Source organism: Nerophis ophidion, linkage group LG09 (assembly GCF_033978795.1).
Source record: "Nerophis ophidion isolate RoL-2023_Sa linkage group LG09, RoL_Noph_v1.0, whole genome shotgun sequence".
Taxonomy (NCBI): domain Eukaryota; kingdom Metazoa; phylum Chordata; class Actinopteri; order Syngnathiformes; family Syngnathidae; genus Nerophis; species Nerophis ophidion.
The window spans coordinates 53,871,274-53,886,810 of NC_084619.1; the positions used below are offsets into that span (position 1 = coordinate 53,871,274).

The 15,537-nt window shown below is 42.1% G+C and overlaps 1 protein-coding gene across 1 annotated transcript in view; it reads left to right on the top strand.

Moving 5' to 3' along the window:
* The window catches only part of LOC133559466 (cytochrome P450 3A40-like), a 33,492-nt gene extending 22,033 nt beyond the window's left edge, over nucleotides 1-11,459 (top strand). The window contains exons 9-13 of the mRNA XM_061911258.1: nucleotides 1,331-1,415; nucleotides 1,491-1,651; nucleotides 8,638-8,864; nucleotides 10,787-10,949; nucleotides 11,035-11,459. Coding sequence (XP_061767242.1) covers nucleotides 1,331-1,415; nucleotides 1,491-1,651; nucleotides 8,638-8,864; nucleotides 10,787-10,949; nucleotides 11,035-11,109 — 711 coding nt within the window. The 3' untranslated portion in view covers nucleotides 11,110-11,459. The remainder of the gene's footprint in view (nucleotides 1-1,330; nucleotides 1,416-1,490; nucleotides 1,652-8,637; nucleotides 8,865-10,786; nucleotides 10,950-11,034) is intronic.
* The last annotated feature ends 4,078 nt before the right edge of the window (nucleotides 11,460-15,537 follow it).

Below are 15,537 nucleotides of genomic sequence, written 5' to 3' on the forward strand. Positions count from 1 at the left end.
TTGAAGCCAATTTAAAATTGCTATTTCCCTTTGACATTAATTGAAAAAGTAAACAAAACACAGTCAATGTGCACAATATTTGACAAAAATTTTTATTATTCACACACTATCTCTTGGGGGGAAAGGTTTGGCTACAATTAAAACTTAAATAGTATGGTCGTTTTAGAAACATGGCTGTAAATCTGTCAGGATGAACACACTTAAAGTGATGCACGGCCGCTATGCTTTGATTGATTGATTGAAACTTTTATTAGCCGATTGCACAGCACAGTACATATTCCGTACAATTGACCACTAAATGGTAACACCCGAATAAGTTTTTCAATGTTCTACGTAAATCAATTCATGGTACAAATATATACTATCAGCATAATACAGTCATCACTCAAGTTAATCATCAGAGTATATACATTGAATTATTTACATTATTTACACATGTTGGGAGTGCATAGAAGGAGAATGAGTTAAGACCTTTGTTAGATCGGAATCTGGGTTTAACGTGGTTTGTGGAGCTCCCCCTGGTGTTGTGGTTATGGCGGTTATTTACGTTATGGAAGTAGTTTGACATGGACTTCGGTATCAGGGAGGAGTAACGGACTTTATGGACTAGGCTCAGTGCAAGTAGTTTTACTCTGTCCTTCACCCTGAGCCAGCTCACTTTGGAGAAGTGGGTAGGAGTGAGGTGTGATCTAGGGTGGAGGTCTAAAAGTAACCTGACAAGCTTGTTCTGGGATGTTTGGAGTCTAAATTTGAGGGTTTTGGAGGTGCTGGGGTACCAGGAGTTGCAAGCGTAATCGAAAAAGGGTTAAACGAGAGTTCCTGCTAGAATCTTGAAGGTGCTTTTGTTGACCAGAGAGGAGATTCTGTAGAGAAATGTTGTCTTTGGTTGACCTTTCTAATTACCTTGGTTGCCATTTAATCACGGGAAAAATTAGCCTCTAGAATGGAACCTAGGTAAGAAACCTCATCTTTCCTGGTGATAACAATGTCACCCACTTTAATAGTGAAGTCACTGACTTTCTTGAGATTGATTTGGGACCCAAATAGGATGCTGCTAAACTGAACTCAAACTATAACAAAGGACGTGTTGACTCACCGCTGAATTAAAGTTTAGATGGAACAAAGCAAAATTTTATCCATGAGAAAATTCAGTCCTTTAAAGTACAACAAGCAAACACCGGCAGAGCACGATGACCACATTGATGATCAGCTACTAATTTGACCGCTGGCCACAATCATGTGGGCAATGTGGTTATTATGCTGGTTGAAGTTTGTAGCCATGTCTGTCTCTAATGCGAATGTTGTGTGACATTTTTTTCCCTCCATGCAGAGCAGTGAAGACTTCCTGCAGGTGATGATCCAACACGAGATACCGGCGTCGGACATAAAGAGCGAACAGGAGCAGCCAAGTAAAGGTAGGACTTCGCAACAGTCACCAAACCTTTTATCGCCCGCCTAGTGCATAGTGCATATCTATTCTGTCGTTGCAGGCCTGACGGAAGAGGAGATCCTCTCACAAGCCTTAATTTTCATATTTGGGGGCTTTGAAACCACCGCCACAACCCTCACGTACCTGCTGTACAACTTGGTCACCAACCCCGACGCCATGAAGGTCTTGCAGGAGGAGATCGACGCCAACGTTCCCACTGACGTACGCCATCGCCACTTATGCTGTTGCGTGTTCGCATGGATACATTTGCACATTTTCATATTTCGAGGCCTGAGCCCATCATACTTGCCAACCTTGAGACTTCCGATTTCGGGAAGAGGGGGTTTGGGTGTGGTCGGGGGTGGAGCGGATAGGTGCCGTCTGAATTTCAGACGGCACCTATCAAATACACAGTAATAAAAACACAGTTGTTCTACTAACAGTACTGTGCTTGCTGGTTACAAAAAAAACAAACCACTTACCTTTCACTATTTGAATAACCTTTGTTCTACCATTTGCGTACTGGCGAGAGCCACTTGCCATCAGGTGCGCAACACCACATAAATCCTTGGCCAATCAAAAAGCAACCCCAAAACGCTATAGCCAACATTCACCAGGAGATGGCGACAGACAACATAGAATCGCTCTATTACAGACGGCGTCGCCATGGCTGTAACTTCCTCGTTCTTCTGCTTCGTTTCCTTGTGTGTGCAGTAGAGATGCGCAGATGGGCAATTGTATCATCCGCAACCGCATCACTAAAGTCGTCATCCACCCCGCCATTCACCCGAACCAATATTTTATCAGAACCCCACCCGCCCGTTGTTATATATCCGGAATCAGCGACCTTTACCACTAAAAGAGCTGGTTTGACAAGTGTCACAATGTAAAGAAGGCAATGGGAGCCGCTAACGTTCTCACGAATATCCGATGACGCTCATCCAGATGACGAGAAAAAGGGCGTGCTGTGGAGCCATTGGCTTTGACGCCTTCTACATCATGTGCGAACCGTTTGCCAGTTCAGCATCATGCTGTATGCAGTTTCCTCAAGCACACGTACAAGATTGAAAGGCATACTGGGTGATACAGAGTACACTGGTGGTTGTGATATAAACAATTTTAACACGCTTACTAATATGCGCCACGCTGTGAAGCCACACCAAACAAGAATGACAAACACATTTCGGGAGAACATCCTCACAGTAACACATCATAAACGCAACACAACAAATACCCAGAATCCTTTGCACCTGACTATAATTTACATCCCCGCACCCCCAACCCCTCCCAACAAACCGAAGCATGGGGGGGTGGGGGGTGGCGGGGTTTGCTGCTAGCGGGGTGTATAATATAGTCAGGATGTTTCATGGATGCAAAGGATTCTGGGTATTTGTTTTTTTGCGTTTATGCTGTGTTACTGTGAGGATGTTCTCCCGAAATGTGTTTGGCATTCTTGTTTGGTGTGGCTTCACAGCGTGGCGCATATTAGTAAGAGTGTTAAAATTGTTTATATCACAACCATTAGTGTACTCTGTATCACCCAGTATGCCTTGCAGTTGTGTGCGTGTGTCTGCAGAAGCCACACACAACATATTGCTGGACTGGCAAGTAGATTGTACATGTTGTAGGAGGCGTCAAAGGCAAAGGTTTCATAGCACGTCCTAATACTTATTAACTTGGTGACTGTCGGCAGACATTCTTGAGAATGTTTACGTCTCCTATTGTCTTCTTCGCTTTGTGACACGGGTCCAAAATGGCTCTATGAACGGTAAAGTTTACCTATCCCTAAACCATGTATATCAAATATTTCCAAATGGTTCAACCGCCACCCACCCGAATATATTTAAAACCAATTTTTTCGTCATGTCACCTGCCCAACCCGCGGTTTATCCGCGGACTCCGCGGATGAGACCGCAAACCGCGCATCTCTAGTGTGCAGTTTTTCATTAAAATCCGTGGATGTTGTAACGTGATTGGGCAGGCAAGCTGTTTATATTGTGGGAAAGCGGGCGTGAAAACAGGCTGTCCCCACTCAGGTCCGCATGGAGCTGGAGGGGGCGTGTCCTCCAGCTCCGCTGAATTTCGGGAGATTTTCGGGAGAACATTTCTTCCGGGAGGTTTTCGGGAGAGCCGCTGAATTTCGGGAGTCTCCTGGAAATTCGGGAGGGTTGGCAAGTATGGCGCCCATTCACATTGCATAGCTTTTTAGTTAGTTCTGAATGTTCAAACCTAAAAATCATTCATTTTTATACTTGGTGTCATCTTGGAAATATGCCAATGAATTATTCTAACTTTTTAGCAAATCGTGTACCTTTTGGTTTGTTAAGTTAAGTTGAAGTATGAATGTTTGTCACACACACACACACTAGGTGTGGTGAAATTTGTCCTCTGACCCATCACCCTTGTTCACCCCTTGGAAGGTGAGGGGAGCAGCGAGCATCAGCAGTGGCCGCGCCGGGGAATCATTTTGGTGATTTAACCCACAATTCCAACTCTTGATGCTGAGTGCCAGGCAGGGAGGTAATGAGTCCCATTTTTACAGTCTTTGGTGTGACTCGGCCGAGGTTTGAACTTACGATCTACCGATCTCAGGGCGGACATTCTAACCACAAGGCCACTGAGTAGGTTGTGATACTCTGTGCTGTCAAGCAAGTGAGAATGTTAGCATGCTAACGCTAATTTTGTGTGTTTAAACCCAAAAATCATGTTTTGTGATACGTGGCACCATCATGGAAATATGCTAACATTTTTTTTGCTAACTTTTTAGCAAAATGTGTACGTTTAATCCTAAAAATCATGGTTTGTGGTACTCTGTGCTGTCGAGTATGTGAGAACGTTAGCATGCTAACGCGTTTTGCTAGCTTTTTGCAAAATGTGTATGTTTAAATGTAAAATCATGGTTTGTGATACTTTGTGCTATCAAGCAAGTGAGAATGTTAGCATGCTAACACGTTTTGTCAGTTTTTTAGCTAATTTTGTATGTTGAAAGCCAAAAATCATGTTTTGTGATACTTTGCTCAATCTTGGAAGTACGCTAACGTCTCTAATATTAGTATGCTAACGTTAGCACACTGTTTTATGCTAGCTTTTTAGCAAATTTGTATGTTAATAACTAACAATCATACACTTTGATACTTGGCGCCATTTTATAATCATACTAACGTCTTTTATAATAACATGCAAATGCTAGCATGCTTACGTTTTAAGAGCTGATGTAGGTGTTGTCCTTGGATATTTTTCTGGCCCTGCTGAGAAAACGGGAGTTGCAGACTGCAGTTAAGGAGAGCGGAAGGCAGCCGATTATATTTTTTGTGAGGTTTTTGCCACACTCATCAGTCAGCTAGAATGCCACACTGTCACAGCGTACGTCAGCATGCTCTCGATGGTGGAACGGTAGAAGGTCACCAGCAGCTGAGCACCCTTAGGAAGTGTAGCCGCTGCTGGGCTTTCTGGACAAACGCTGTGGTGTTGGTGGACCAGGAGAGGTCCGCAGAGATATGGACCCCGAGGAATTTGAAGGACTCCATTTGCTCCACACATTCATCGGTAAAGAGGCGGCTCTGTTTCGCCAGAAGTCCCAAATGAGTTCCTTGGTCTTAGTGATGTTCAGTGTCCACTTTCAGTACTTTATCTTTGTAGGCTACCTAATTTCCCTGTGTAGTCATACCCACCACCCTTGATGTTCTGTGGGTGGGTGGTTGGGATGTGTAGCGGGAGTAGAGTTGCGGGCTCAGCACACAGCCCTGGAGAGAGCCGAGGGGAGATAGAAGTGAGAACCCAGTTTCACCTGCTTGGGTCGGTTGACCAAAACGTCCTAATTCCAGGAGCTGGTGGATGGTGTTCACTGTACAAAGCAACCGCCTCATCTCACAGCCCAGCTCTTGTTGTACACGATGTCCGCTGTAATATTGGCTACAGATTAGAAATCCTACATCTATAATGGTTGTAATGTTAAATAGCAGTCAGTATCAAGAAAATAATCATAGATTGCGCTACAAAGATGACACAACTACCAAAAAGGTCTCAGAATTGCTGAATTGAGTGCAGGTCCTAAGCAAAGACTGGTGGGAGAGAGTTGTTATGAAGGAATTTTCTAATGTCTTAGAGTTCATCCAATAAGATCTGTGGATTGCTGGAAGGAGTTTTAAGTCCAAAGGAAAAAAACAGTTTGTGTCTTCTTCAAATGAGGGTTGATATTGTTGTGTACAAGCTTGCCAGTTGTGCCTTTTGTTTTTATTGAACGGGATATGCCTCGGGTTATATACCATGCGTTGGCTGATTGGTGCATGCGCGACACAAAGGGTCCTCTGCGGCGCCACACATCCACTCGAGATATCTGGTTTTCAATCGCATAATCTTGCTGTGTTTGTCCAACTTTAGAAAAGCCTAATATCATCAAAATTAAGGTGTTTCCATGAGTTGTAGAATGCTTTTTTTTAGCCAAATTATTTGAGAAATAAAAGTAATTTAGTGCATGCAAATGTAGTCATTGAGTGCGGTGTTTGGGACTCAAAACGGGATAAAAAGCTGTTCAGCTCCTCTGCCAATCCCACATTTGAGTATTCAGGTGTCGAAGCACAGCCTCTGTAGTTTGTGTTGATCTGTATGCTCTGCCACACCTGCCTGGGGTTGTTTAGTTGCTCTTCTAAACTCTTTTTTGTATTCCGCTTTGGCAGTCCTAATGCCTCTCCTTAGTTCGGCACTAACGGCCTGTGCAATGCTCTGTCACCTGACCTGAAAGCTGAGACACGACCCCGGAGAAACATGCGGACCTGGCTCGTCCTCCAGGGTTTCTAATTAGGGAACACCCGGATGCAATTTTCCGAACTGGCACTCCCAATACAGTACTTTGTGGAAGGTACATTGTGTTGCCAAGTCTTCGTAGGCATCCCACTGTGTATACTAAAAGCAGTAGTCCTGCAATCGGTGGAGGGCATCCTCAGACCGGGTTATGATGGTCCTATTTATGGGCTTTGTTTGTCGACTGGAAGGGAGTGTGACTCGAGAGGGGTGGTCTGACCGGTTCAGGTGGGGGAAAGGTAAAACTCTGCACACATGCTTGTTTATCATCAGGGTTTTTTTCCGCTTGTTGAAAGTGTTACGTCTTGGTAAAACAGTCTTGAGATTTGCTTTAATAAAGTCTCCTACAATAATATGGACACCGTTTGGGTGGGCCTGCTGGAGAACAGCAGAGAGAGTCGTGTCTACATTAGCGTCCGATGATTTTTAGCAGGGGTGGCCACACTTTTTCTGCAGGCGAGCTACTTTTCAATTGACCAAGTCGAAGGGTCTACCTCATTCATATGTACAATTTATATTTATTTATTTATTTATGAAACAGACGTTTTTGTTAACAAGTTGAAGGTGTTTAATGATAATACAAGCATGTTTAACACGTATAGATTCCTTTCTTCCGTGCAGACAAGAATATACGTTGGTGTATTGCCCATACTTGCCAACCTTGAGACCTCTGATTTTGGGGGGCGGGGCGGGGCGTGGTTAAGAGTCGAGGAGTATATTTACGGCTAGATTCATAGATTCACCAAATCAAGTATTTCATATATATATATATATATATATATATATATATAATAAATAAAATAAATACTTGAATTTCAGTGTTCATTTATTTACACTTTTACACACACATAACACTCATCTACTCATTGTTGAGTTGAGGGTTGAATATTCCATCCTTGTTTTTCTAACCATATGCATGTACACTAGATGGCAGTATTGTCCTGTTTAAGAGTGTCACAACACATTGCTATTTGGCAGACGAACTGCTTTAGGTAGAAGAATTCGGACTGCTGGGAGGAAGATGATGAAACTCTTTTTGTATTTTCTGTTGGTTTTGGACTCATTCGGTTCCTGTTTGTGCACCTCTCAGTTGGTTTCGATAGTTACTCATTATTTTCACCTGCCACTTGTTCCAGGGGCACACCTGTTTTGTAATAACTGTCATTATTTAAGCGTGCCTTCTGCCGTCAGTCTGTCTGGCTTCGCAATTTGCTATACGCAACAAATAACGACTTTGGTTTTCCTGCTCGCTACCTGCTAGCTTCCACGCTAGGCTATTTGTTTTCTAGCTCCCATGCTAGCTCTTTTAGTTTAGTCTAACTCTGATTTATTTCTTAATAAATCATTTTTCCTACCTGCACACTGTGTCCGAAGCCAATCTGCATCCCTGGGAGAACGAAACCCGCATCACCATGCGTCCATCGTCACATATACAGTGGGGCAAAAAAGTATTTAGTCAGCCACCAATTGGGCAAGTTCTCCCACTTAAAATGATGACAGAGGTCTGTAATTTTCATCATAGGTACACTTCAACTGTGAGAGACAGAATGTGAAAAAAAATCCAGGAATTCACATTGTAGGAATTTAAAAGACTATTTGTAAATTATGGTGGAAAATAAGTATTTGGTCAACCATTCAAAGCTCTCACTGATGGAAGGAGGTTTTGGCTCAAATTCTCACGATACATGGCCCCAACTCAGTATTCTTCTTCCTCCAAACACGACGAGTTGAGTTTATACCAAAAAGTTATATTTTGGTTTCATCTGACCACAAGACATTCTCCCAATCCTCTGCTGTATCATCCATGTATCCATTTTGGTATAAACTCAACTCGTGGTGTTTGGAGGAAGAAGAATACTGAGTTGCATCCCAAGAACACCATACCTACTGTGAAGCATGGGGGTGGAAACATCATGCTTTGGGGCCGTTTTTCTGCTAAGGGGACAGGACGATTGATCCGTGTTAAGGAAAGAATGAATGGGGCCATTTATTGTGAGATTTTGAGCCAAAACCTCATTCCATCAGTGAGAGCTTTGAATGGTTGACCAAATACTTATTTTCCACCATAATTTACAAATAAATTATTTAAAATTCCTACAATGTGAATTCCTGGATTTTTTTTTTCACATTCTGTCTCTCACAGTTGAAGTGTACCTATGATGAAAATTACAGACCTCTGTCATCATTTTAAGTGGGAGAACTTGCACAATCAGTGGCTGACTAAATACTTTTTTGCCCCACTGTAAATATGCCTTGACTGTATGGCTGTACTTAAAATATTTATTTCATTTATTGATTTTGTGTCTTGTTTTATTTTAGTTATTTTTAACATGCCTACAGCCACTAGGGCACATTGATCAACGCGATGACCCCGGTTTTTACTTGTTCGTCTTTGTGTCTCCCTCAAGGCTCCTATCTCGTACGAGACCGTGCTCAATCTGGAGTACCTGGACAACGTCATTAACGAGTCGATGCGAGTCATTCCACCCGCGCCGCGACTTGAGAGGATGTGCAAGAAGACCATCCAGATTAACGGCCATACTTTCCCCGAAGGAACCATGGTGGGCATTCCTGTGACTGTCCTCCACAAGGACCCCCGCTTTTGGCAAGACCCAGAGAAGTTCCAACCAGAGAGGTAAGCTTACCATGTAATAAAAAAAAAATACTGCCCAAATGAGGCTTATGTTGCAGCATAATGGTTATTTAATAGGTACTGCCTGTTACATTTTGTTTTTTACAACAAAAATCCATTTGCGACAAACCCCATCAAGTCATACCTTAAATTAAAGCGTTCAACAAGGACTTTCCAGATCTTTAATTGCTCTGCCGATATACCCTCATATAATCAGGTTATGATTAAAAAATAAGTATTGCACAATCAAACCAACATAGGACGTTAGGTGTTCATTTAAAGGCCTACTGAAATGAGATTTTCTTATTCAAACGGGGATAGCAGGTCCATTCTATGTGTCATACTTGATCATTTCGCGATATAGCCATATTTTTGTAGAAAAAATTTAGTAGAGAACATCGACGATAAAGTTCGCAACTTTTGGTCGCTAATAAAAAAGACTTGCCTTTACCGGAAGTAGCAGACAATGACGTCCCCGGTGTGAGGGCTCCTCACATCCTCACATTGTTTCTAATGGGAGCCTCCAGCAGCAAGAGCTATTTGGACCGAGAAAACGACAATTTCCCCATTAATTTGAGCGAGGATGAAAGATTTGTGGCTGAGGATATTGATAGCGAAGGACTAGGAAAAAAAAGGCGATTGCATTGGGAGCGATTCAGATGTTTTTAGACACATTTACTAGGATAGTTCTGGAAAATCCCTAATATTTATATTGTGTTGCTAGTGTTTTAGTGAGTTAAATAGTACCTGATAGTCGGAGGGGTGTGTTGACGCCAGTGTCTGAGGGAAGTCACAGCAGCTGCATGGACGGCGCAAGCTCCGCAGATCTCCGGTAAGAGGCGACTTTTTACCACAATTTTCTCACCGAAACCTGCCGGTTGACAAGTGGTCGGGAACCATATTCGCTTGACCGCTCTGATCCATAGTAAAGCTTCACCTCCGGGAATTTTAAACAAGGAATCACCGTGTGTTTTTGTGGCTAAAAGCTAAAGCTTCCCACCTCCATCTTTCTACTTTGACTTCTCCATTATTAATTGAAGAAATTGCAAAAGATTCAGCAACACAAATGTCCAGAATACTGTGTAAAAAAAAAAAAAAAAAAAAAAAAAGGCGATTGCGTTGTGAGCGATTCAGATTTTTTTAGACACATTTACTAGGATATTTCTGGGAAATCCCTAATATTTCTATTGTGTTGCTAGTGTTTTAGTGAGTTAAATAGTACCTGATAGTCGGAGGGGTGTGTCCACGGGTGTCTTGACGCCAGTGTCTGAGGGAAATCATGGCAGCTGTATGGACGGCGGAAGGTCCGCAGATCTCCGGTAAGAGGCGACTTTTTACCACAATTTTCTCACCGAAACCTGACGGTTGACAAGTGGTCGTGATCCATGTTCATTTGACCGCTCTGATCCATAGTAAAGCTTCACCTCCGGGAATTTTAAACAAGGAATCACTGTGTGTTTGTGTGGCTAAAGGCTAAAGCTTCCCACCTCCATCGTTCTACTTTGACTTCTCCATTATTAATTGAGATAGGTTCAGCAACACAGATGTCCAGAATACTGTGTAATTGCACGATGAAAAGAGACAACTTTTAACCGCAAATGGTGCTGACCTAATATGTCCCCTCCAACTCATGACGTCAAGCGCACGCGTCATCATACGCGTCATCATTCCGCGACAAAACTCAGCAGGAAATTTAAAATTGTATTATAGTAAACTAAAAAGGCCGTATTGGCATGGGTTGCAATGTTAATATTTCATCATTGATATATAAACTATCAGACTTTATGGTCGGTAGTAGTGGGTTTCAGTAGGCCTTTAACTGCAGTAATTATCTTGGATGCTAAGCACAAAAGTTGTGTGATGTCATCATGAAGGCATAAGTTCAACGTTGTCCCAATTGTGCATCTTTGTTTTGCTTGTTGCAGATTCAGCAAAGATCGCGTAGAAGAGGTGAACCCGTACGCCTACATGCCCTTTGGCATCGGCCCTCGCAACTGCGTGGGGATGCGCTACGCCCTCCTCACCGTTAAAATGGTGCTCGTGCGTCTGTTGCAGAGCTACATCATAGAGACGTGCAAAGAGACCACAGTAAGACACAAATTGGTGTATTTCTACAGTCTGGCTGCTTGTCCCGCTCCTGACATCATCTACCATCTTTTTCCCCACTCTTTAGATTCCTCTGGAGTTAGATTGGATGCTTAGACCAAAGCAGCCAGTGAAACTCAAGTTTGTGCCCAGACAGGCGTAGCTCAAAAAGGGATTTCCATCCATCCATCCATTTTCTACCGCCCATTCTCTTTGGGGTCGCAAGGGGCGCTGGTGTCTATCTCAGCTACAATCGGGCGGAGGGCGGGGTACACCCTGGACAAGTTTCCGCCTGATCGCAGGGCCAACACGGATAGACAGACAACGTTAACAAATTAAGCTTATTTTTTCAAACACTTATTTGCTTCTTTTAATGACAAACCTTCCAAGATTAAATGTATTTTGACATAAAAATACTATATACAGTAGCTTTAGCTGAGAAACATTTCTAAATAACTTTACATGTATTAATGCAACTGTAACATGACATTAAAGGTCCCATATCATACAGAACCTGTGTATTGGATGTGTGTTCTAAAACCATGTACCGTATTTTTCGAAGTATAAGTCGCTCCGGAGTACAAGTCGCACCTGCCGAAAATGCATCATAAAGAAGGAAAAAAACATAAGTCGCACTGGAGTATAAGTCGCATTTTTGGGGGAAATTTATTTGCTAAAACCCAACACCAAGAATAGACATTTGAAGGCAATTTAAAATAAATAAAGGCTGAATAAGTGTACGTCTTATGACGCATAAATAACCACCTGAGAATGTGCCTGCTATGTTAACGTAACATATTATGGTAAGAGTCATTCAAACAACTATAACATATAGAACATGCTATAAGTTTACCAAACAATCTGTCACTCCTAATCGCTAAATCCCATGAAATCTTATACATCTAGTCTCTTACGTGAATGAGCTAAATAATATTAGATTTTTTTACGGTAACGTGTTAATAATTTAATAATAAGTCGCTCCTGAGTATAAGTCGCACCCCTGGCCAAATTATGAAAAAACCTGCGACTTATAGTCCAAAAAACACGTTGGACCAGAAGGCGCACTGTTGTTGAGAGGTACTAGTCGTCTTTTTTTTTTTTTTTTATAAAAAAGGCACAACAGATCATAAGGCGCACTAGAGGGGTCATATTTTGTTTCTACATTTAATGCACTTCTTTGTGGTCTACATCAGTGGTCCCCAACCTTTTTGTAGCTGCGGACCGGTCAACGCTTGATAATTTATCCCGCGGCCCGGCGGGGGGATTGTTTTTCTTTTTTTTTTCCTTTTTCTCATGAAAAAGAGAGATTTTTCGGGTTTGTGTACTAATTGTAAGTGTATCTTGTGTTTTTTATGTTGATTTAATAAAAAATAAATAAAAAATTTATAAAAAATTATTCTGCGGCCCGGTACCAATTGATGGTTGGGGACCACTGGTCTACATAACATGAAATGGTGGTTTTTTGGTCAAAAGTGGCATAGATTACATTTTACAGAACATCTTCAAGCCGCTTTTTGACCGTCTCTTCAGGATGCGCCGTTCTGTGAGCGGACTTATTTACGTGCCTCCACTTGGACAGCTTCTTCCCTTTGTTGTACCAGTAGTTTTTAGCACTTCCATAGCGAGTTTATAACTGTACGCTACTTTATATTAGACATGGCAACAGTGGAGGATGAATGCCCCACAACAAGAGGACAGAGTTAAAGTGAAGTGAAGTGAATTATATTTATATAGCGCTTTTTCTCAAGTGACTCAAAGCGCTTTACATAGTGACACCCAATATCTAAGTTACATTTAAACCAGTGTGGGTGGCACTGGGAGCAGGTGGGTAAAGTGTCTTGCCCAAGGACACAACGGCAGTAACTACGATGGCACAAGCGGGAATCGAACCTGCAACCCTCAAGTTGCAGACACGGCCACTCTACCAACTGAGCTTATTGACAACGGAGTGGACTACAACGGCGGAGTCGTGCACATATTGGGACTTATGCAGATCCCAAATACAAACCCTGTTTCCATATGAGTTGGGAAATTGTGTTAGATGTAAATATAAACGGAAAACAATGATTTGCAAATCATTTTCAATCCATATTCAATTGAATGCACTACAAAAACAATATATTTGATGTTCAAACTCATAAACATATTTTTTTTGCAAATAATAATTAACTTTAGAATTTGATGCCAGCAACATGTGACAAAGAAGTTGGGAAAGGTGGCAATAAATACTGATGAAGTTGAGGAATGCTCAAACACTTATTTGGAACATCCCACAGGTGTGCAGGCTAATTGGGAACAGGTGGGTGCCATGATTGGGTATAAAAACAGCTTCCCAAAAAATGCTCAGTCTTTCACAAGAAAGGATGGGGCGAGGGTCACCAATTTGTAAGCAAATTGTCGAACAGTTTTAGAACAACATTTCTTAACAAGCTATTGCAAGGAATTTAGGGATTTTACGATCTACAGGCCGCAAAATCATCAAAAGGATCAGAGAATCTGGAGAAATCACTGCACGTAAGCGATGATATTACAGACCTTTGATCCCTCAGGCGGTACTGCATCAAAAACCGACAGTGTGTAAAGGACATCACCACATGGGCTCAGGAACACTTCATAAAACCACTGTCAGTAAATACAGATGGTCGCTACATCTGTAAGTGCAAGTTAAAGCTCTACTATGCGAAGCAAAAGCCATTTATCAACAAGACCCAGGAACACCGCCGGCTTTGCTATCCCTAAGCTCACCTAAGATGGACTGATGCAAAGTGGAAAAGTGTTCTGTGGTCTGACGAGTCCACATTTCAAATTATATTTGGAAACTGTGGACGTGGTGTCCTCCAGAACAAAGAGGAAAATAACCATCCGGATTGTTATAGGCGCGAAGTTCAAAAGCCAGCATCTGTGATGGTATGGGGGTGTATTAGTGCCCAAGGCATGGGTAACTTACACATCTGTGAAGGCACCATTAATGCTGAAAGGTCCATACAGGATTTGGAGCAACATATCATGGACGCCCCTGCTTATTTCAGCAAAACAATGCCAAGCCATGTGTTACAACAGCGTGGCTTCGTAGTAAAAGAGTGCGGGTACTTTCCTGGCCCGCCTGCAGTCCAGACCTGTCTCCCATCGAAAATGTGTGGTGCATTATGAAACGTAAAATACGACAACAAGACCCCGGACTGTTGAACAACTTAAGCTCTACATAAAACAAGAATGGGAAATAATTCCACTTTCAAAGCTTCAACAATTAGTTTCCTCAGTTCCCAAACATATGAATGTTGTTAAAAGAAAAGGTGATGTAACACAGTAGTGAACATGTCATCTCCCAATTACTTTGGCACGTGCTGCTGCCATGAAATTCTAAGTTAATTATTATTTGCAAAAAAAAAAAAAAAAGTTTATGAGTTTGAACATCAAATATCTTGTCTTTGTAGTGCATTCAATTGAATATGGGTTGAAAAGGATTTGCAAAACATTGTATTCTGTTTATATTTACATCTAACACAATTTCCCAACTCATATGGAAACAGGGTTTGAACACAACAGCAGGAACCAAGACGTAAGGAAAGTTGGTTTTGCATAACAGAGCGAAACAAAACGCCAGATAATGTCTCCTAGTAGGTGCCATTTTGGGTTCTTTATACACACGCCAGGCAGGGGTTAGTGCCTGTGCCTCACAATACAAAGGTCATGGGTAGTCTGAGTTCAATCCCGGGCTCGGGATCTTTCTGTGTGGCGTTTGCATGTTCTCCCCGTGACGGCATGGGTCCGGCTTCTTCCCACTTCCAAAGACATGCACCTGGGGATAGGTTGATTGGCAACACTAAATTAGCCCTAGTGTGTTAATGTGAGTGTGAATGTTGTCTGTCTATCTGTGTTGGCCCTGCGATGAGGTGGCTATTTGTCCTGGGTGTACGCCGCCTTCCGCCCAAATGCAGCTGAGATAGGCTCCAGCACCCTCCGCAACCCCAAAAAGGGACAAGCGGCAGTAAATGGATGGATGAATATACACACACCATAATAATAACTACGTTGAAGCACAGTATGTCTGACTATGGTAGCCCTAATGTTCCCGACAATCTCTCAAGCTTACCAAAGTCGTATTAAAACAATTTCACAGATATTTGAGCGTTGTGTGTAATGTTATATATCAGGGGTCCCTAAACAATTAGACTCGAGGGGCCGCATTGGGTTGGAAAAATTTGACCATGGGCTGGGCTGTGTGTGTATGTGTGTGTGTGGTGTGTGTGTGTGTGTATATATATATATATATATATATATATATATATATATGTGTATATACACACATATATATGTGTGTGTATATATATACATATATACCTCGCGCACTAATTGACTGAAAGAGGGCGCACTTGTTCGCCCGACACTGCGGTGCAAGTGCGATGTCACGATATCGAAGGGAAAATTCATTTTTAGACAATATGATTTGCCTGAGTGGCTCGGATACCCTTAGAGTAACAATCGATAGAAAATGGGTCAGAAAGGACAGATTTAAAAAATTAATAATTACAAAATAATATAGTTTTGTTTTTTTTAAATTAAGACTTCCCGTGGGCCTGATTTTGTAGAC